Source organism: Dunckerocampus dactyliophorus, chromosome 2 (assembly GCF_027744805.1).
Source record: "Dunckerocampus dactyliophorus isolate RoL2022-P2 chromosome 2, RoL_Ddac_1.1, whole genome shotgun sequence".
Classification (NCBI taxonomy): Eukaryota; Metazoa; Chordata; class Actinopteri; order Syngnathiformes; family Syngnathidae; genus Dunckerocampus; species Dunckerocampus dactyliophorus.
This window is the reverse complement of record NC_072820.1, coordinates 17,093,208-17,115,207: the sequence shown is the minus strand read 5'-3', so window position 1 is coordinate 17,115,207 and position 22,000 is coordinate 17,093,208. Positions and strand designations below refer to the sequence as shown.

Below are 22,000 nucleotides of genomic sequence, written 5' to 3'. Positions count from 1 at the left end.
GAAGAGTTGGCAACAGTGCCTATAGACAATTTAGACATTTTCCCAACATACATTTTTTAAGGATGCGGGGGGAAGACGAAGTACCCAGAGAAAAACATGTAAGCTCAGGGAGAACATGCAAATTCCACACGGAGATGTTATAATGGAGAGTCACTTGAAATTTGCGATTTCAACCTGGATCTCCAGACTGTGAGGGTGACATGCCAAACACTATTTTACCGTGCCGCCAAACATTAAAGTTATTACATTTCTTCTTCTAAGAGCAACATCACAAATTGTTCACATAAAAATAATAGCTGAAACACAAGACAATGTTATATGTTTTAGTTTGGCTTGACAATGTCAGAAATAAATTAAATGTGTATTACGATGTTTGGAGTTCCCATCACCTGTGAAAGCTGCATGAATGGGCGGGACTACAGCAAAACACAGGAAGTGTTGTTCATCCGACCAATCAGCTGCGATCTTATTGGGTCGTCGTGCCTAAACAATAAAGTACATGCTGCAAGGCCGACATAGATCGAAATACGTTGCCTCGTAGTCTATTTTATGTCATCTATATGAAAATGTGGTTATTACTTCTTCGATGTTGACCAAAGGCCAGCGTTCATGAGTGCAAGTCGCTTTGAAGCTCGTTGAGACAGCGTTAGCTCGGCAATTGGAGCCAGTGTCTAGTGTGTTTTTCACTAGCGTTAGCAAGGTGTAAAATGTATCGGAGTTAGCCAATATTGTGTATTTTAATGCGACAGGTAGCAGTCCAAATTGCCGTGGGAAAGTGTTTTTAGTACAGAGTGTTGTTATGGTGCTCGAATAATTATAATTGCCTCTCAAAAGGCTGCAAAGATTAACCTGTGCTCATTTCCGTTAGCCACTTGACGTGATTGTAAATCTGACATTAGCTTAGCTTCAACGTAAAGTCACGCAGCAAACTGGACAAAACATTGGATCTAGTCGGCTTTAAGTCGGGCGCAGCGGGTTCGCTGACCCCTCAGAAGAAAATGAAAAAGAGGAAGGAGTTAAACGCTCTCATAGGACTCGGGGACAGCAAGAGGAAAAAGCCGAAAAAGGGCTCCGGTCACCGGCTTCTACCAACTGAGCCCCCGGACTCGGAGTCCGACTCGAGTTCGGACAACGACGGGTTCAACAACATGGACAGTGGAGCAGGTTTTGGGAAGTGAGTGATGGCTTTCTAACATTATTATGGTGTCAACAAAACTAATTTTCTTTGGCAACGTGACTGCCAATAACATACAACCTGTAGTCCTGTGTCTAGAAGATTACATGATAATTGCAATATGTATGGGATTATATTATTATTTGACTACATTGGGTTATTTACGTAGCAGTGTTAGGGCCATACTAAAAGACAAATATACAAAAAAAATAGTAATTTAATGGGGGCGAATTATACAATTTTAAGGGGGGTGGAGAAAATATTTTCAATACAATTAATTGTAAATATTACGACAATAAACTTAGGTTACAAGAAAAATCCTGAATTTTACAAGATGTAGTTGTTTTCCAAGAAACAAATATTTGCGCTAACGTCATTATGAGGAAAGAAATTTTATTTTACAATAAAGTAGGGTAAATATGAGAATAAATGTAACAAATATTACGTGAGTTAAAAGTTTAGAATCATTTAGAATAATTCTATTGTTTTAAACCAGAAAAAAAATCAATAATAAAAGAACATTTTTTTACAAGAATAAAGCGATCATTTTAAAATTGAGAATATTACGAGAATAAACTTGTCATTTTCTAAGAAAAATCTGTAATTTTACAATAAAAAAATATGCAAACTAATGTAATGTTTTAACGAAAAAAAAACTGTAGTGTTGGAACAATAACGTGAGAATCAGTCAAGTTTCAAGAACAAAATGGGAATATTACTAGAATAAATACAAGATACAATGCAAGCTAGAGGAGTCACTTCATAAGAAAGAAATAACATAAATAAGTTATTCTAATAAATATAATAAAATATATGTAAATAAATATGAGGACAAAAGTTATTTTACAAGAATAAAGTAAACGTTTTGAGCGAATAAACAGGTCACTCTGTGTGTGGGTGGGTGGGTGGTGGGGGGGTTAAAGTAGTGATTTAACCAGAAAAAATCTGGACATGTAATTCTACAAGAATAAAGGCCTAGTTTTACGATGAAGACAAGTCAAAACTTACGAGAATACAGTTGTAATGTTAGAAGCATATTCTTGTATTGTGACAGTGCTTCTCAAATAGTGGGGCGTGGGGGTATGTGAGAGGCAATGAGGACTTGGAATATTACTGCAGACCTGCTAACATTTATGAATTTGTCGTACTCAGCATGCAATTTGACTCTTGAATATGCTTGTGTGCATCACTACTCTCAATTTTGCTGCATTTCGCTGGTTTCAGTTTTGAGTTCAGTGTGTACAATACAGTACAGATAAAACAATAGATATTATCAGTTTCGCAATAGTATTTCAAATCAAAGGGGGTGCGAAAAGATTTCTGTCCCCCAGTGGGGGCATGACGGCAAATAATTAAGAATCACTGCATTATGACGACTGTCCAGGAGCTTACGTATACTGTTGGAGCGTTTTAAACAAATATTTAATGATATTACCAGAATAATACAGTATATACTTGTAGCATGGATCCAGAGGGAGACTGCTAACTATTAGGTTTCAGTTTATGTTAAAATTAGGAACTTTTACTCGCAATATTTTTCTTTTCCTTCCTTCAGCATGGCCCTAATAGTCTTTCATAGTTTATGGATCCTTGCCACTTTATGAAAATGTATAATCCCCACGGCACAGCATGCAAACCACTGAAAATATCTTTTCATCATGAATAATTAAAGGAGTGTTGCTGTGTGTGTAATGTTTCCAATGTTTCTCTGCTTGCAGAAGAAGCTACAGCCAGTGCTGCACAGTATGCTACCCCTTGTTTCTCTTCATCATACTGGTTGCATGTGTCATGGCCTGCGCTGGACTCATATGGATGCAGATTGCCTTGAAAGAAGATTTTGACTTGATGAAAGAAAGATTGCACAGCAGTAAGTTGCCTTGTGATGACCATAATAGAACTCGCTAAACTTTGCACTCTTGTAACACTGATGTCAATGTTTTTGTTTTTTTCCTGTAACAGTGGAATCAAGCCAGAAGGAGTCTTCAAGTGAACTACCAAAATTAAGTGAGGACTTGAAAACTGAGGAGAAAAAGCTTGATGACATTGAGAGTGGGGACAAGGGGCTGGGCAAACTCTGGTCTAACCTCACAGAAATGAACAGAAAGGTCAGTCAAAATCATGCATTGGCTGTATTATGAAGTCATATATGAATCATTCTAGAGGTTATTTGTTTCATTGTCCTCATGCAGATCACTTTGCTGGACACTGCAGTAAACCATTTAAAGGTCAACTTGAAGTCGGCCTCCGATTTAATCAGCCTACCCACTACAGTCGAGGAACTTCAAAAGGTAAAGGGAAATCATAGTACAGGAGGTCCTTGGTCTAGGTACGGGTTTTGTTCTTACGACGGCGATGTAAGTCGAGTTTTGGTGTGCAGTCGTCCCTCACACCATCACGGTTCAAACATCGCTCCCACACACTATCGTGGTTTTTAAAAAATTAATAAATGATCGCTGTTTCATGGTTGACTATGGCCTATTATTAGTAGGGGCATTCAACCAATGTTGTCAGCATTTCTCCACTTTTAATACATTTTAAGATGTTTCACTTCACTTAGACTTTCCTTTTCTTTGATGCACTGCAATCAGAAGAGTCAGACATGTCATGTTTGTTGGACATAATCAAGCCATAAAACTTAAAAAGAACACAAGTGACCTTGTCCTTCCTCAGTGTAAGATGTGTGATTCTGATGTGAATCTTTTGCCGCTTACACGTAACTAGTTTGCTTTCTTTTGTACAGTATTAATAATTTATGGGGAGTGCGTCGTAACCACGAAACTTAGTAACATGGGGGCCTGTAGAGTGAATACATGGGTAGTTTACTGATCATGTTTTTTCCCAAATTTTCAGAGCGTGGCTACAATTGGGAGCACACTAACCAGTGTACAACACGACGTTAAGACTATGCAGACTGCGATTGAAAGCCAGAAGAAGTCGGACGATGGGCTGAAGGCAACAATGGTAAATTATTTAAGGCAGGTTAAAACATTGGGTACCTCTGCCTGCGCAGTCTATTGAGATCCAATACAAGAGCTGTATTATTATAGAGTACTACAGTATATAGGATAACCTGTGGATATCATGAGGTTACTGTTGTGCCTAATTAATTGTCCACTGAGGTTATTTCCTTTTCATCTGCATGCAGTACTGATAGAATATAGTTTCAATGTAAATAAGTCAGCATTTCTTGCAAAAATCAATTTATATTTAATATTATACCTCGTAATTCCCATGTGGTCATGCGGCTGCATCTTTAGAAGCACCATTGTCTACTTCTCAGTCGTTACGCATATCAGTTGATTAAGCTAACTGGCACTGATGAAATGTCAGCTTTTCTGTGGCTCAAATCCAAACCAGAAGCACCAGTGAACTTTGCTGCTGCCATATGTATTTGTTTAGTCATTTATTTTGCCATGCTTGGTGCAGATACCGCTCGGATCCGATGTACTTGTATGAAACGAGCACCAATCTATTTTGGGAGTTTAGATGCTTTCGGAGTAAAAACTAGGTCAGACATTTGAGACAGCTTACAATTTGGCTTTGTAAATGAAGTGTTTTTTGTACCAAGGCCTCAATAGTAATAATGTTTTAGCTGTTTGTTGACTGAGCTCTTTAATGTCTTAGGACTTTGGGGAGTGTGAGTATGTATGTTGTGTCACTTGGTAGACAATGGACAGTTAGGCAGCAAAAATGGTGTAATACAGTGGTGTACCCCTTCAGACATTTGACCTGAAGCCATGTACCCCCTACTCTTGCACACTTAAAAAACATACACCTTTTTATCTTTATTAACTTGAAATATTGAACATAATTTATTGGTTAATTCATTTTATAGTAATTCCGGGTCAAAATCTGGTGTTTTGCATGCTAAACTTTGATATGAGCACTGATAAATAGATAGGTTATCATCCTATGTGTCTTTTATTCCAGTCTGATGTTGGCATCCTTCTGTTAGAATGGGTTGAATTTGAGCATCACTTTTTTTGTCCACTCCTGATGGCTATGGTTTAAGTCTGCATATTCATTCTATACCAAAGTGAAGGGGAAGTTTAATAATCATGACAAAGCTGTATCTGAAATACAAAAATACAACCAACGATAAAGCCTCCTTTTAGGAGGAAATCCACACTCTCAGTGGCAGGTGTCTCACAGTGACATCGCTGCGCCGTGCAGGAATTGGAACACCAATATAAACGAAATCTTTAAGATTAACCACTCTTAATGTACAAATTAATCATCAAACTTACTTAATTGTTCATTTGATGCACACAGAGGAATTACCAACTTCGTGCTGTCTCCTTTCTGCTCCGTTCTCCTTGCACCGTGAGGCATTCAGGTGCACTCGTAATTGCGAGTGGAATGCGCTAATTGTTTTTCAGTTTTATTCCTTTACCCCCTATTACAATTGGCATACCCCTGGGGGTATGCGTACACCACTTTAGGAACCTAGGGTGGAGTAGACCTGTTGTGCATTCACACCATTCTTGTTTTGTCTGAAGCGAAAGGTAGTCGTTTACACCCGTGGGAAAAAGTCGGTCTAGTTTCAAACAGAATTTTTCAACTGTTGTTTACTCCAATCACTAATGGCTTATACCATATGAATTATTCTATGGGTTCAACTATAAGGCACTTGGCGCAGCTCAGACCTCCAAGGCCAAAATGGAAAAGAGTCAAAGGCAACTTAATAGTATAGTATTACTATATACAAAAAATAATTTTGCACTCGAGTCCTGTAGGTGGCGGTAAAGCACATCAGTAAGTGGTTGACAGCTACCAACTGTATGTAGTACAGGATCAGGCAAAATGATCTGACACATTTGTAGGTTAAATAAAAGGTAAATAAAGTGTTTTTATTTTGGAAAAGTACATATAATGCCATTCTGTTTCATTATGTTTTAAAAATGAAATCACTCAAATGGGATCCATTATTGTCCACACACTCAATGCGGATCCAGTAGCTGTGAAGTTGGTAACCCATAACAACATCGTGTTTCGAGCTGGTACGGGATCATGTCTACCAAGATTGAAGTGCAAACGGAACGCTCGTTGTGTTGCAGTTACAGATTCGTTTGTTTTGATAAACGTTTCCACAATGAAAGCGCGATGCTCACCAGTCCAATTCATGGCAGCAACTGAAAAAGAAACGAAAACAATGGCATTATAAAGAAACAAAGCAAAATGGCATTATATGAAAAAAATGGCATTATATGTACTTTTCGAAAATAAAAACACTTTCTTGTTTCTTTACTTTATTTGCCTTTTATTTAACCTACAAATGTGTCAGATCATTTTGTCTGACCTGTACAAGAGACATGGTCCATTAGGGCCTTATAATTTCCACATTAAGGAAATTGGCAAAAAAAAAAAAAAAAAAAAACGGAATCTACTGTTAAATGCGGAATCTCGCCGATATTGACATATTGTGAATGAAATGCTGTAATCGTGAGGAGAAGGAACATTTGTGTGGGGGGAAAAATTCCGCAGCGGACCGCTCATTCATAGTGGGATGTCCTCACAAGCGCTAACAAGCCCTCTCCTGAAGTAACTCCACGAAAACACTCTTCACCGAGCATGAGCTCACATGCAGCAATGGCTAGTGTAAACTGGCTGGGTTAGCTTAGTTTTGCGGAGTACGCTAGTGCGACTGTGTGTGCGCCACAGTTGTGTTTTCGGTAATGTCACCGAGCATTTTAGAATGCCCATGCCCACTGACTTTGCGCATGAAATAAAGACGACAGCCACAACTGTAAGAGGTACCCACCTATCTAGCTCACATAGCAACAGTCAAAGTACATTTTCAGCACACACCATACTTCCGGCCTTCAAAGTAAGAGCGTTGCACATCCTGTAATGGTAATAAAATAAGGGTGTCTTAAAAAAAAAAATAGCTTCCATTAATAAAACGATTGCAATTGCATCTGCAACAACATTTTTTTTAACCACAAGCATGGATGCCATCGTTTCTTGAGGATTCAATAGCAATGAAAAGTTAGAAAAATACTAGGCAATTGTTCAATTATGCATTGCATCAATAAATGTCAGGATTTTATTCACTGACACAAGTAAACACACAATCTGTTATAAAATAAGTGTAAAAAGGAAAAAAAACTGAATTAGGGAAAAAATAAAACGGTCCTTGGACAATGTTTAAGTAGGTTGTGATGTTTTAACAAACGCACACAATTGGAACTTCAATCCAATTTTTCTGGTTTATATTTTCAGTAAGGACTTTGTGTTTGTGTGGCAGGACATAACTGACCTGAGGAAAGCAATGAGCGAGGCCAACCAGACGGAGGTACAGCACCACACGTGGACCAATGAGCAGATCCACATCCTCCTGTCAACCGTCGCAGAGCTACAGCATAGAGTGGCCTCGTTAGAGAACGGCTCCAAACAAACAGTCAGTCATGTTACCACAGAGGCTGAACATTTTGGGCAGCAATTTCAACAAGTGCAAGACTTAGAGTTTTTGGTTTTACAGTGGTTAGCTTTTTTTAACTCTTGTGTGACAAGTAAGAATGTTAAAAAAAATTAGCTGTGTGATGGTTGGTAGTAGCAGTGGTTAACTTATTTTTACACTTGTATATCTTAATGTGAAATGCTTAGAAAATTGCAGTTAAACAGTTAATAAAAGTTTTATGGCGATGATACCTGTAGTTGGACCCAGGAACAGATAATTATTTCTAATATCCTTTTCAACTTAAGAAGTGTTTAAGAGAATAAAATTAACTTGACTGATTTTTTTTTTACCTACTTTTCCAGTTGAAAGATGCTGAATCTCATCCACTCGTCAGCAGCAGTCCTCAACTCTCCGAGACATCACCAGGTGCTGCTTTGTCCCGGAAGGATTCACCAGAAAAATACAGCACATTCCTTTAGCCTTGTCTCAGGTTGTCATTGTTTCGCTCTTATTTTGACAGACTATTCCACACTAACTCCAGGCCCGCAGACGAGCAGGCACCCACGCTTCCTCACCCCAAGCCGCTCGAAGAGAAACGCTGATGTCAAATGCCAAAATAGGCGTTTACTTCCTGAAATTGCATCACTGGAAGGTGCTCAAATCTACATCCATTCTTTCAAAAAAAGTTACATGTCACAACTTACTGAACTGAGTACCTTTTTGTCCGCAGGTCTGGAAGACATTTACGGAGACGTCAGTCCCGATTCAGCAGGCTTGACCTACGAAGAGCTGTTGGAAAAACTTGGGCCGTCCACTCCGAAAGCTCGCACCTTGAGGTGCTTTGACACAGACGGTGATGAGAGGTACTCCCTGATGGAGCTGAGAGCTGCTGTAGGTGTGTGAGCATATAAACCCCCACCCCCTGCCCCCACAGCAGCAAACAGTATTGAATGAAGCCCAGCAGGGTCTGGGGCGAGGACTCTGACTCCACCCCCTTTTCTGTAATTGCTGCACTTTTGTGTGAACTGAACATTGATCATGTTGATTGTGGAAGTCTACTCTTCCTTTTTGCTCCAATCCAGCACAACCTCAGCCCCCCCACAACTTGACCCACTAACACTTACGCACCATAATTTAATGAGATTTCCAACATACATTTGTTTTTCCATCCAATCAGGCTTTTTTGTTTTCGATGCTACCCCTAACACTCACCTGGTACAAAGAGTAACATGTATTTTGGACTTTTACGAATGTTTACAAATGACTACTACTAGAAGCAGATTTGGTGTTTTTTCTTATCTTTAGCTTCAGTTTTTAGCCTGTTTCCTATCTTTGCTGAAACACTTGAGTGATCCTATCAGTGGGCAATTTTGTATGCTTTTCCATTATTATATTTAATGTAATGTTTTTCCTCCCTGCTTTCACTTTGTTGTTTTTGCCATTAAGCAAGATTTGAAGGGCTATGTACACTTTGAAACACTTAAGACTTTAGATGCATATGTAGCAATAATAAGAAACAGCATGACGACTATTGTAGTAACAGGTAGTACAAGAAGCACTGACATCACTCTTTTAATCCATTTAACTGAATGTTTAATGGTGTATTTACACAAGTTATACTCTGTTAAAAAAAAAAAGTTTCTCAATTTCTTATTCAGGATGTTGGATGAGTTAAATTTGCTTTGTGAATTTGTTAAATTTGCATCTTATGTTTTTAACAAAGTCAGTAGTGCATTGCAAGTTGCTTATGATAATGTACAATTTATTTATGAAGCTAAAATTGTCGACTACGAAGTAGTAGTGCGGGAAAATGAGCTCAGAATGCAACATTGGGCTATTATGAAAGCTGTTGGTCTATATGCTGCTACAATGAGATTTTGTCTTTTGTGTGTGACCAATGAATAAAGAGTTAAATCTTTCATTTGTTGTCAGCTTGTTTGCTACAGGTATTTGAGAGGGTGCATGATATTTAATTCATAGGTAAACCAAGAAAAACAGACTTGAGTCAATGGTGGGTTTTTCTTGCAGTGTGAACATGATTTACACCAATGCCCCTTTGGCTCTCCAGTCCTGAGACAGGAGTCCAAGCAGTTCTTCCTCATTCTCTTCTTCCTCCTCCATACTGGCTTCAGTCTCCATGGGTTCCTCCTTGCTCCTCAACTGAAACCTTCTCTTCACCACGTCCCTCTTGTCCCTCAGGAGCTCCACTCTTTTGTAACACGCAATTTGTTCGTCAATCTCGTCGATCTGACGCTCAAGACGGCCCTCCTCGTCATCTTCAGCAACAATGGCCTCCGACTTTGTGTTCACTTGACGGATCTCCTTCTGGAACTCTTCCCACTCCTTGTCCATTTGGTCTTTGGGTGCGTCCACGTTGCGCACCTTGGCGTCTCTCACTGGGTCGTCGAAAAAGCCCTCAGGTAGTGCTTCGGCTGTGCTGTCTTTCTTCTCGGTGCTTTTCTCCGGCACCTCCGCTTTGAGGATGGAGCCCGAGTGGGAGACGGCGGGAGCTGGGGGGATGGAGCTGTCAAAGAAATCTGCAGGCAGTCCGGCTGCTTCTGCTGTCTGAGGAGCGGCGTTTGTATTCCCGGCCTCCTCTGTCGCTTCCTTTTCATCTTCATCGTCGTCGTCATAGACTCCAGCTAGTAAACTAATACCGGATGACTTTGCAGAATCAGGCTTCTCGAAGAAATCTGCAGGTACAGCCGAGGCGGACTGACCTGCCTCCGGCGTTGGTTTTGCCTTCTTCCCGCTGACGTCCTCGTCGTTGGGTGCCTTCCGCTTCACCGGTTGACTCTGCAGTGTTTGTTTGGCTTCCTTCAGCTCAGAAACTTTCTCCTTGTGTTGTTTTCCGAGGACGTGTGCGGGCCACAGCAGCTCAGACTTCACCTGCATGTTGCACAGCACACAACTCAGATGGCCCAAACTGTTATATTTGGCATACGGAGACTCGACGCGTTTCTTTTCGGATGTTTGTCTTTGTTTTTCTTTCATCAGTCGCCGGAGTTCTTCTTGATTTACAACTTTTTTTCCTTTCTTTGGAGCCATTCTGGTCAAGAAAGCAACAACACACCTTATTGGGTTAGCTAGCCTGGCTTCCGTGACTAACTCAACTTTGTCGCAGGCAGATGAGGTCACTCAAATTGTGTTCTCAGTGGTCTCGCGAGAGTGGCTCCGAAGGAGCGAGCGAACATTTTAGCATCCAGTCTGATATTTGCCGCAAACGGAGCAGAGTCGCTTTGATGTAAATATGCATTTTGGAACTAGTGGTGGCTACAGCAGTGTAACTGTTTCGGGTTCGTGTTCCGTCTTAGATACTGCTTGTGTTGCTGCGTGTGTGGTATATTTATAAAAAAACTTGTAGGGATTTTAACACCGCGCCCACTGTTCAGTATATGTTTTAGAATTGAGGGCTGGCTAATAGCTAGCATCGCTTCCCGGGGACTATCTATTTTGTGTCATTAATAAAGCAACAGCCGAACGCGAGAAATATTTTTCCGTTGCGAATGTTAACATTTCCACTAAAATTGTCAGGTTGATGCTAATACCAACTATTGGCGTCGTAGTTTAGTTGATAGTTAGCTTGGTGGCGTTAGCCGTCATGACAGGTGAGACGATACGCGCCGTGCGAAAGGAGCACTTCAAAGCCAACAAAAATGTCCAAGCCGTGGACTCCTTCGACGACACTGATCACCATTTGAAGTCTAACAAGGCTTTCGTCAAACCGTCTACACTGCACCAGCAGCTTAATGCAAACAACCTGAACGGCAATGCATCCAATGGCAATATTGTCAGCGATGACAATAAGAACCCCATCATCCTCACCAACGAGGACTTCCCTGTGCATGAGTGTGTGTTCAAAGGAGATGTGAGGCGGCTGTCCTCTCTCATCAGGACTCATAGCATCTCTCAAAAAGATGTGCATGGTAAGAACAATGCTGTTAGCACCTTTCTGTTTCGATCTCCTCATCATGTAATATTGCTTTGTATGTCTCATTTTAGGTAATACACCTCTCCACCTCGCTGTATTGCTTGGCCACAAAGGTAGGCTACGTTCAAGCAGAAGCATGAGTTCTTTTGACAGTTATTAAAAAAGACACACAGCACAGGAGCCATCTCACCCCACCCTTTAAGCAGTCTGTCAAAACTCAACTCTGAAAGACTACCTGTACAACTGCTAAATGTCCCCTTTCATCTATTCACATATTTGCTTTCATTGTTGTCTGTTGTTAAGTATCTTTGAGTGTCTTGAAAAGCACGATGTAAGTCTAAAACGTTGTTGTAGTTGCTATAGTGAGTAATTTATGCTGTGAATGATGAGAAAATCAAAAATATTGCAGTGGACTCTATGATGTCAACAGATTTTAGAACAAACTTATCCTTTTAGAAATAAGATATAAATAACTACTAGCTGCATTTTAAGTAACATTGTAGCATTTTAAGTATAGGGGTCTAAAAAGAAGTTAACCACTGTGTAAAATATAAAGAGAAAATATAATTCAGTCGTCCCTTGCCACTTTGTGGTTCAAACATCGTTCCCTCACTCTATTGCGTTTTTTTAAATAATTAATAAAGGATTGCTGTTTCGTGGTTGACTATGGCCAATTATTAGTCAAAAGATATTGAAAGACAAGTTTTAGAAAGTCATAAGCAGGTTTTCTATGCCCTAACGAAAATATTCCATTTATTAATATTGAATCCTGCTTACGATTCGTGGTTGCCGATACGATTCAAGGACGATATTGATTCATTTGAACGATACGATCCGAAGTGATTCAGTAACTTTAAATCGATTCAGTAACTTTCTTTTTAGTGAAAAATTCAACCAGTGTGACTGTGAAATAAATACCTGGATACTGGACAGTCCAGGTGAGGTTTCGTAGATTCACGTTTTTAGCAAGGGCATCAGGTATAAATTATTAATAATGCTGAAATATTAAGAATAAATTATCAATGAGTACAAAACATGAGTTTAAAATGCAATACAAAATCAGGAGAGACAGAGGGTGGTATAGCTTGCCATGATGAAGTATTTACATTAAATAGTGCAATCCAAACATGCACTTTGCACCCAAAAGTGAGGGATGTTATGCAAATTCCTCAGCAAATGAATGTGGTATGGTATCTTCAATAAGGTGTTGAAACTTTCTCACCCGTACGGGCCGATGGAAGCAGGTGCTTTTTTTGGGCTAATAATCCTCCTGATCAGAGAAGCCATTGGAAAGAACGGTGCAACAACTAGCAAGAATACGCTGACAGAAGTTTTGCAGCACACATGTTAGGAATGTGACAACATTTTGAAATATGTAAAATCAAGGCTGTGACTAATTCTGTCTGATAAAACACAACTTGAACTTTAATTTGATACCTCATTCACTTCTCTACCCCAAATATTAAAGAAGTTAAAGCAATTTTCATACCGGAAAATAGTGCCTTTGGTTCCCATTGCCTTAACATTGAGTCAAGACAAAAGCTCTGATCGACCCACGGACCTTGGCAAGTAAAAAATATATCATAACTTAGGCTGTGACATTTGTTTTAAAAATCAACAAAGTAGCAATTTACATTTTTTTGGGATCAACAAAAAGTCCAGGGAAGAAAATCAAGTGTATTAATGCAGCAGCACGCTGTATTCGTTTCCATGCCACACTACTAATTGCATGTAGTTCTGGGGAAAAATGAACATATTTCGCACCATCAGATTTGAAACTGCAGATAGATATTAAAATGAATTTATATCCTACATACCTTTTTATCTTGTCCTGAAGCTCAGATCCATGAGTTTGAAAGGCTTAAAGTTGGATTTACCTTTCAGTATACGAATGAAAATACACCCGATATCGTATGAAAAAATTGCATTTCTAAGGACATCCCCACAGACTCTCCTAATCGTGCGTGCACGCACAGTGTTAGATTTTTGCATCGCTAAAATACAGGGGTTGTATTTGTAACATTCCTAAATATGTGTTTTGACCTGGACATGCCACACTGGATGATGACATCACTAAGCATAACTGCTAATGGACCGTACCGTCCAGAGGCGTACAAAACGTCCTTACTTTTCTTAATGTCCCCATAAATGCCACTTAAAAAAAGTTTCAAATAAGGCCAGATGAGTTAAATATGAATACTGAATGGAGTGAATGAACTGAACAAAAGAAGAAGCGAATCGACTGTATTTCCCAGGTCAACTACAACCACCATGGCCACCACATACCCGGAAGACAATGATGTCACCGGCAGGCAGACTGAAAGATTGAACATCTTTATCAATTAAAGTGCCGAAAAAAAGCACATCTATATAAAGCCTCCCGTGCTTAAATCCAATGTTTCATTTTTTGGACTTTTATTGGATTACGGACCTGACTCACAGGGATTTGTTACAAAAGCCAAACAATTGTTGGACATGCTGTGTAATAAAGTGAATTCAGCAATACATAGGTTGCATTATTTTTAATGCTTTGAAGAGCTATTTTCAGAACCAGTGAATGTTTGTAACAAAAGCTTATTATTATTGAAAAAAACAAAAAAAAAACATCGGTACCAGATCGGATCGGCAAGGCAATTTAAAAAAAATAAATGAGATTGGATCGGAAGCCAAAAAATGTGGATCGGGACATCCCTATTAAAAAGAAACCTAATACATACCTGTCTGTACCTTCAAAAAGCAATATTCATCTATATTCTTTTTGTTCTTTTTCCATGTAGAATGTGCACTTCTTCTGCTGGCCCACAATGCACCTGTCAAGATAAAGAACGCACAGGGATGGAGCCCTCTAGCAGAAGCTATCAGCTACGGTGACAGGCAAATGAGTATGTTGCTGCACAAATGGGTTATTGTGCTTGTTGTCATATATTCTTAAATGTGTTTGTATTCGTCCCACACTGCGCTTGAACATTCTGATTGGGTCAGTCTTTGTAAGTATTTCTTGAGTTTGTTAGGTTTACATGACCTCTTGTTGCAATTATTGTCACCTTTTTAAATAGCTACGTGAATATATCCTGTGAGGGAAATCAAGTGCACAACATGATAATACACATGACGTCGGTTACATATCAGTGCATGAGTAAAATATTCACCGTTTTGCATGTTCATATTAGATATTCTTTGTCAGTCTATCACATGGAATCCTTATATTTGAGTGGGGCTTAACATCTGGTAAGTAGAGGATGTTGGGAGGTCAAGGTGACATCCACTTGCCTGAAAATGCAATAGCCAAGGCCAAAAATCTGAGAATTGGTTATCCAGACAGCTTGGAAAGCAGCCTGAATGATGGCTTAGTGTTGGGAAGCTTACCACAAAGCTTCTGGGTGCTGCATATGAAACAAAAAACAGCATGTCTGATGCCTTCTCTGCTGTTCTTTTCTGTCTATGCTGTTAATTTTGTATAGGCCATTAAAGATAAAAGACTCAGGAGTGAATAATTGAATAGTACCTTGCATGATGCTAATGTAGCTGCTCTGTTCATGCAAATGTAGGCTAGCGCTAACGGGAGCAGACCTTTCTCTATGGCGTCGTGACCCATCTCCTTCAGTTCACCTAGTTAGTATGCGCCACTGCTTCCTGCCAGACCACACATACCTCTGCTTTAAAGAACATTTAAAGGTCAAATGAATAGTGTATTATTATGTGTGTCTCATATGAAATGCTGCTGCAGGTTTGTCCTCCATCACCACCTTTACGAGCTGCTCGAGGGCAGCAAAGTGCCTCATCAGCACATTTCTCGTCCACTGTGCTATATGTCTCCCACTGTGCATCTGAGATGCATTAGCTTAATATGTAGCCGCTCTTGTGCAGCCAACTGTGTGGTGTGTTTAAGTAGCCCCCCATGAATTGGCCCTCCTAATAAAGTGAGGGACTGCTGGACTATAAATGCCATGTCAAGGTTTTTATGTATGTACATGTGTCTTTGTTTGCTTATTTATGCATTTTTAATGTGCTAATGTCTTACCTGCTTTTACCAAATGTCTTGTTATATGTGAATAATGCAAAATGCACAAACAATTCTGACTTTACAAAGATAATAATGAAAAGATTCATCCTCCTATGTGGCTTAATAATGACATCAAATTACTACAGTTTATCAAATAGCAGCCACTGCTATAATAAAGACCCTGCCCCAATTACGTAACTCATTCAATCCCAGCCATTTTTCAAAAGACAACCCCTTCAGTACTGGCCATTTTAGACTATTTTTGACCGATCTTCCAGGGCACACAGAATATTGGGTTCTATGGCTGTATAAACATGTAACCTACCAAAAGAAAGATTTGACTCTCGTCTTTCATCAGAAAAAAAGTTTGTTTCTACCTTTTTCCCTTCTTTAGTAGTAGAGCATAGGTAAGTTTCAGGAAAATATCAGTTCCTGACTAGAAAAGGTATAAAACCAGCTTTTTGTGAAAAGATACATTTCAAGCATAACTTTCTGAAATATCTAAAGTATACTACAAACTATACTATATATAGTTTATTTTTATACTTTTATTTTGGTCGGTAAACATGAGCCTCACATGAGGTGGTTGGTGAAATATGAGTCAATGACAACACAATTGAACAAAAAATGCAGTTTTTAAATGAAACTTTTTATTATTTAGGGAGAAAAATAATCCAAACCCACATGCCCCTGTGTGAAAAAGTGATTGCCCCTACTTGTTAAAACATAACTGGTTTATCACACCTGATTCAAATTTCTGTAGCCACATCCAGGCCCAATTACTGCCACACCTGTTGTCAATCAAGAAGTCACTTAAATAGGACCTGCCTGACAAAGTGAAGTAGACCAAAAGATCCTCAAAAGCTAGGCATCATGCCCAGCTCCAAACAATTTCGGGAACAAATGAGAAAGAAAGAAATTGAGATCTATCAGTTTGGAAAATGTTATAAAGCCATTTCTAAAGCTTTGGGACTCCAGCAAACCACAGAGAGCGCCATTATCCACAAATGGTGAAAACATGGCACATTGGTGAACCTCCAACCAAAATTATCAAGGGACACAGCAACGACACATCCAAGAGATCACAAAAGACCCCACAACAACATCCAAAGAACTGCAGGCCTCACTTGCCTCAGGTAAGGTCAGTATTCATGACTCCACCATAAGAAAGACACTCTGCCATGCAGGCAAAAATGGCCTGCATGGCAGAGTTCCAAGACAAAAACCATGCTTGAACAAAGCTTAAAGCTCGTATCAATTTTTGTGGTCTGACGAGACAAAAGTTGAACTTTATGGAAGGTGTGTGCTCCATTACATCTTGCGTAAAAGTAATGCCGCATTTCAGAAAAAGAACGTCACACCAACAGTAAAATATGGGGGTGGTAGTGTGATGGTCTGGGGATGTTTTGCTGCTTCAGGGCATGGAAGCCTTAATGTGATAAATGGAACCATGAATTCTGCTGTCTACCAAAAAATCCCCAAGAAGAATGTCCGGTCATCTGTTTGTGACCTCAAGTTGAAAGGAACTTGGGTTCTGCAGCAGGACAGTGATCCAAAACACACCAGCAAGTCCACCTCTGAATGGCTGAAGAAAAATAAAATGAAGACTTTGGAGTGGTCCAGTCAAATCCTGACCTGAATCCTATTGAGATGCTTTTGGCATGCTGAGAAACCCTTCAATGTGGCTGAATTCCACAGCTGTAAGAGACTCATTGCAAGTTATGGCAAACGCTTGATTGCAGGTGTTGTTGCTGCTAAGGGTGGCCCAACCAATTATTAGGTTTAGGGGGCAATCACTTTTTCCACTCAGGGCAAATCCAATAGAGTTGGATTTTTTTCTCCCTTAATAACAAAAAGTTTCACTTAAAAACTGCATTTTATGTTCAGTTGTGTTGCCATTGACTAATATTTGATCTGAAACATTTAAGTGTGACAAACATGCAAATAAGAAATCAGGAAGGGGGCACTTATTCACACCACTGTGTATTCAGGGTGGTTCTATATGTGGGTTAATAGGGTAAATGTTAGCAGGGGTCTTGTGAGCATCTTTTCCTGGCTTCACTGGCTCTCCTTTCCTTTGCTGCAGTCACAGCAATCCTGCGCAAACTGAAGCAACAATCCAGGGAGAGCGTGGAGGATAAAAGGCCCAAATTACTGAAAGCCCTCAGGGAGGTGAGTGCGCCACGTTTGACTTCATTTTATCCTAAAAAAAAACATCTTCTCGTCTACAAAGTCTTATCTTTTTTTGTAGCTGGGTGACTTTTATCTGGAGCTGCATTGGGATTTTCAAAGCTGGGGTGAGTTGTTGTGTTTATTCTTACACACATTGCAGGATGGGGTCACACAATGAGCATCTTTTTTTCCCTTCATTGTAGTGCCTCTCTTGTCCCGGATGCTGCCCTCTGACACTTGTAAAATCTACAAGCAGGGCATCAACATTAGGTAGGACGCACTGCAAGGGCATGCAAGGTTGGAGTCTTCCAAACCGCCACATGTTGTCTTCCATTCAGGCTGGACACCACCCTCATTGACTTCATCGACATGAAATGTCAGCGCGGAGACCTCAGCTTCATCTTCAATGGCGAAGTCCCGCCCTCACAGTCCTTCGTGGTGCTGGACAACGAAGCCAAAGTGTACCAAAGAATACACCACGAGGTGAGAGCGTCTTTGCTTGGTCAGCAGCAGAAGAGGCAGTACTTGATGGTCTTTGTTTGTACCTGAAGGAGTCTGAGATGGAGACAGAAGAAGAAGTGGACATCCTCATGAGCAGTGACATCTACTCGGCCACATTGTCCACAAAGTCCATCAGCTTCTCACGCAGTCAGATCGGATGGCTCTTCAGAGAGGACAAAACGGTAACAATTAGTTGAGGGACAGTATGTCTTCATATAGTGCTCAGGGACATTCATTTACTAAACTACAGAGAGTAACAGGTATTTTCTGGATATATTACAGTGGAGCTGAAATGGCAAAATATTTTGGAAATCTACCCATGTATCTTCAGCGCCACAACACACATGGCACCTCTAGCCCATGCGCACACTTTTGCAACAGCAAATTACCCAGCATGCCTTGTGGTTTATAAATTAGAACAAAATAGTATTGTTTTGCCTGTATAGGAGTTTTTAAGCATTTATTTTGAGTTGAATTACATTTTGTGTTCCACATGTGTTACTTCTTGTGTTGTTTTTGGTTGCCTACGTGAGGGAGGCGTTCGGTTTGATGACCTGTAGACATAGCCCAGGATTAATTGGACTCTCAGAAATATACATTTTATGACTGTGTCAGTTGTGATGGTCTGAAGACACAACCCCTGTGAATAGGGGGATCTACTGAAATTAACATGTTGGAGAAAATGATTCGCTATACTGTGTGACAGTGGAAATGAAAATTGAGCAACGTTTTTTTTTTTTTTTTTTTTTCTGGTAAAGAATATGTCCCAAAAGTTGAGGAGTAACTTCAGAAGTGTTTGGATATTTTCTGTTTGGTACTCGTTAACTCCAGCAACACATAACTTCTTTACTTCATTTTAGTTGTATTATACTCTGAATAACTACCGTACTTTCCGGACTACAAGTCGCTCCGGAATAAGTCGCACCAGCCAAAAATGCACAATGAAGGGGGGGGGGAGATCCTATATAAGTTGCACTGGACAATAAGTCACATTTTGGGGGGGGGGGTGTATTTTATAAAATCAGCGACCAAGAACAGACATTTCATCTTGAAAGGCAAGTAATGGTAACAACAATAAAATTGAGAACAACAGGCAAATAGGCGTCTGTTAACAAGATACCATTTTTGCATTTGAGAATATTTTCCAGTTCTGAAACCGTTTTTTCATTCGAGGCGTTGTCCTCCTCATCCGACAGCCACACTGACCATATTACTGATTTTGAATCCCTATTTGTGTTTGGCATTGCTGCTAGGCAACCGTTTTGAACTTAAGCAGTAAGCCAGTTAGATCGACTTGCTATCAGCACTTGTAAGTAGTTTATTTCAAGGAATCTGTACCTCACGCCTATCTGAGTAAAAGTTGAGGGAGTCAGCAAGCAGTCTGATCCTGTGTTGGTGAAGTGTACGTAGGAAAGCACCAAAGTAGTTCAAATTTCTAGTATTGTCAGCAGAGCTCTTGCCATGTACGTCCTTTCCAGTCAACAACAAGAGGAAAAAAAACATGGATTAGTTGAAGTATCTGGCTAGCTAAGGTGCTATGTTTTGTGCAGGAGAGGGTGGGCAACTTCCTGGCTGATTTCTACGCTGTCAATGGCCTGGTGCTGGAGTCCAGGAAGCGTCGTGAGCACCTGAGTGAGGAGGACATCCTGAGGAACAAAGCCATCATGGAGAGCTTGAGCAAAGGGGGCAGCATTAGCGAGCACAACTTTGAGGTCAGCTCACCACGCCCTGGTTCTTCTTGTTTGTGGCTTTTTCATCAAATTATGTCTCTTTCCCCCCCCTTTAAGCAGTCCATGAGGAGGCAGTCTCTCTCGGCCCCACCCTCTAACACCATTTCCTGGGAGGAGTACATCACTGCAGAGCATGGAAAGTGGGTCCTTTTTTAGTTATTGTGTCATCATTTCATTTAGACATCTTCATCTACCTCTTCCTCCTCCTCTATAAGGCCACCTCACCTGGGGAGGGAGCTGATGTGCAAGGAGAGCAAGAAACACTTCAAGGCCACCGTAGCCATGAGTCAGGACTTTCCTCTGGGCATTGAATCGTGAGTTCACATCTTTCTTCCTCCTCATACTTCATAGGTATCATGAATGATCTGCATCTTTATCTACCTCTGCATATGCTTTAAATTCAGCTACTGAGCTGCTGTTGTTGTGAAAGTTGTGCGTGTTGCACTTGGTGTTCTGTTTAAAATCAACACATCAGCGTTGCTCCTTACTGCTATTCCAGTTGTTGGTTGTGTTGTGCATTAAACTTGTTTGTAAATGACCATCTGAGGTGAGGTTTCATTTAAAAACAGCATTTTGTGTTCAGTTGTGTTGTGATTGACTGACTAATATTTAAATTTATTTGATCTGAAACATGACTGCATGGTGATCTAGTGGTTAGCATGTTGGCCACACGGTCACAGCCAGGAGATTGCGTCGACCTGAGTTTGAATCTCTGTTGGGCATCTCTGTGTGGAGTTTGCATGTTCTCCCCGTGCGTGCGTCGCTTTTCTCCGGGTACTCTGGTTTCCTCCCACATTCCAAAAACATGCAAGATAGTCTACACTCATATATTTCAAGTTTGAAGACATCAAATGTCTTCAAATAAAGTTTTTTGAATTTGAATGCCATTTTCAGGTTACTTAACGTGTTAGAGGTGGTGGCGCCCTTCAAGCACTTCAACAAACTGCGAGAGTTCGTCCAGATGAAACTTCCTCCTGGTTTCCCCGTCAAACTGGGTATGTTTTCTTTCTGCAGGGAGCCAAGTCAAGTCCAGGTGTTAACATGCAATGTACTCCTCTTCATTTTCTTCCACTTTTTTTGCAGACATTCCAGTCTTCCCAACCATCACGGCCACCGTCACTTTCCAGGAGTTTCACTACGACCAATTTGAGGGATCACTCTTCGTCATCCCACCCGAGTACAAGGAAGACCCCAGCCGCTTTCCTGACCTCTGACCTGGAAACAAGAAGTGTTTGGCCGCTCCATGCACCTACATTTCATACAGATGTAATATTAAGTGGAAAAGGGAGGTCAGTCATTGAGCTGATGCCAAGGACAAAGGAATGTCCTGCTGCTATTCTCCTCATGTTCTTCTTGAAACCGTGCTGACACTGGCTTCTGTAAATAGTTTGTCTCCTCCAACAACAAAAACACTATTATATCCTCAAATATGCATTTATACATGATGTATCTAACTACTCATGGACTTACTGTGTAGCAATACATTTAAGAATGTTTTTAAATGAGCCCATTTTGAAACTTCATCATCACCATCAAGACTTTTTGTTGTTGTGCAGGATGAACATTCAGGTTAGCTCATGTTTACCTCTTAGCTGTCTCCGTGTTTCTTTGTATTGTCTCACAGTTTGTGTGTGTGAGAAACCCAGTCGGGTGTTCAGGTATGTTGTAAGTTTCACACTGCACTGATCAAAGTATGTGAGGGTTTATGTCATGCATCCTGCAGCTTCAAGCATATCTGCAAACATGGTACCCAATTAAAAGAAATGTCACACCTGGAAGCACCTTTTAGTGGATAGTTTTTTTTTGTAATGAAACTATGCTGTGAATTTGACGTTGCTGGACATCTTCGGATACATTTTTGTTTCACCCTGAAAACACTCTTATTTATCCCTTTAAATAAAGCACCAGCATCACATTGCACTGGGCTTTTTTTGTCGTTTTTGAAAGTTGGAATGTTTAAAAAAACTTTTGAACCAGAAGTTGATTTTAGTCAAAAGTACTTAAAATTTTAAATGCAGCAGAAAGTCCAAACTTGAGCTAGGTTTTCAAAACTTTTTAAAAATGTTTTGACAATAATTTCCATGTATTA

At 40.2% G+C, this 22,000-nt stretch overlaps 3 protein-coding genes across 5 annotated transcripts; 2 read left to right on the top strand and 1 right to left on the bottom strand.

The window, feature by feature from the left end:
* The first annotated feature begins 471 nt into the window (after positions 1 to 471).
* efcab14 (EF-hand calcium binding domain 14) lies at positions 472 to 9,497 on the top strand. Of its 2 annotated transcripts, none has more exons than XM_054759275.1 (9): positions 472 to 1,174; positions 2,896 to 3,041; positions 3,134 to 3,279; positions 3,364 to 3,462; positions 4,025 to 4,135; positions 7,422 to 7,574; positions 7,937 to 8,000; positions 8,095 to 8,226; positions 8,305 to 9,497. In XM_054759275.1, the coding sequence occupies exons 1-9, from the start codon at positions 999 to 1,001 to the stop codon at positions 8,475 to 8,477; spliced, it is 1,200 nt and encodes a 399-aa protein (XP_054615250.1). In that variant the 5' UTR covers positions 472 to 998; the 3' UTR covers positions 8,478 to 9,497. The 2 variants fall into 2 exon arrangements, with proteins under 2 accessions (XP_054615250.1, XP_054615258.1); XM_054759283.1 differs by having other exon boundaries at positions 902 to 1,174; positions 2,893 to 3,041; positions 8,305 to 9,496.
* Positions 8,728 to 10,702, bottom strand: znf830 (zinc finger protein 830). Its single transcript, XM_054759298.1, has one exon. The coding sequence runs from the start codon at positions 10,620 to 10,622 to the stop codon at positions 9,615 to 9,617; it is 1,008 nt and encodes a 335-aa protein (XP_054615273.1). The 5' UTR covers positions 10,623 to 10,702; the 3' UTR covers positions 8,728 to 9,614.
* LOC129170980 (ankyrin repeat domain-containing protein 13C-like) lies at positions 10,353 to 21,831 on the top strand. 2 transcript variants are annotated; one of them, XM_054759201.1, is made up of 13 exons: positions 10,353 to 11,500; positions 11,577 to 11,618; positions 14,283 to 14,387; positions 17,595 to 17,680; positions 17,760 to 17,805; positions 17,884 to 17,950; positions 18,019 to 18,163; positions 18,232 to 18,363; positions 19,732 to 19,893; positions 19,969 to 20,051; positions 20,127 to 20,225; positions 20,806 to 20,906; positions 20,995 to 21,831. In XM_054759201.1, the coding sequence occupies exons 1-13, from the start codon at positions 11,176 to 11,178 to the stop codon at positions 21,123 to 21,125; spliced, it is 1,524 nt and encodes a 507-aa protein (XP_054615176.1). In that variant the 5' UTR covers positions 10,353 to 11,175; the 3' UTR covers positions 21,126 to 21,831. The 2 variants fall into 2 exon arrangements, with proteins under 2 accessions (XP_054615176.1, XP_054615185.1); XM_054759210.1 differs by having other exon boundaries at positions 10,354 to 11,500; positions 19,972 to 20,051.
* The last annotated feature ends 169 nt before the right edge of the window (positions 21,832 to 22,000 follow it).

Excerpts from the sequence above, each read along its gene's own strand:
- efcab14 (XM_054759283.1), top strand. The coding sequence starts at position 999 with ATGAAAAAGAGGAAGGAGTTAAACGCTCTCATAGGACTCGGGGACAGC. Across the intron at positions 1,175-2,892 it reads AGTGGAGCAGGTTTTGGGAA|AAGAAGCTACAGCCAGTGCT; the intron begins GTGAGTGATGGC and ends CTCTGCTTGCAG. Across the intron at positions 3,042-3,133 it reads GAAAGAAAGATTGCACAGCA|TGGAATCAAGCCAGAAGGAG; the intron begins GTAAGTTGCCTT and ends TTCCTGTAACAG.
- znf830 (XM_054759298.1), bottom strand. The coding sequence starts at position 10,622 with ATGGCTCCAAAGAAAGGAAAAAAAGTTGTAAATCAAGAAGAACTCCGG.
- LOC129170980 (XM_054759201.1), top strand. The coding sequence starts at position 11,176 with ATGACAGGTGAGACGATACGCGCCGTGCGAAAGGAGCACTTCAAAGCC. Across the intron at positions 17,681-17,759 it reads TACTGAAAGCCCTCAGGGAG|CTGGGTGACTTTTATCTGGA; the intron begins GTGAGTGCGCCA and ends CTTTTTTTGTAG. Across the intron at positions 18,164-18,231 it reads ACCAAAGAATACACCACGAG|GAGTCTGAGATGGAGACAGA; the intron begins GTGAGAGCGTCT and ends TTGTACCTGAAG.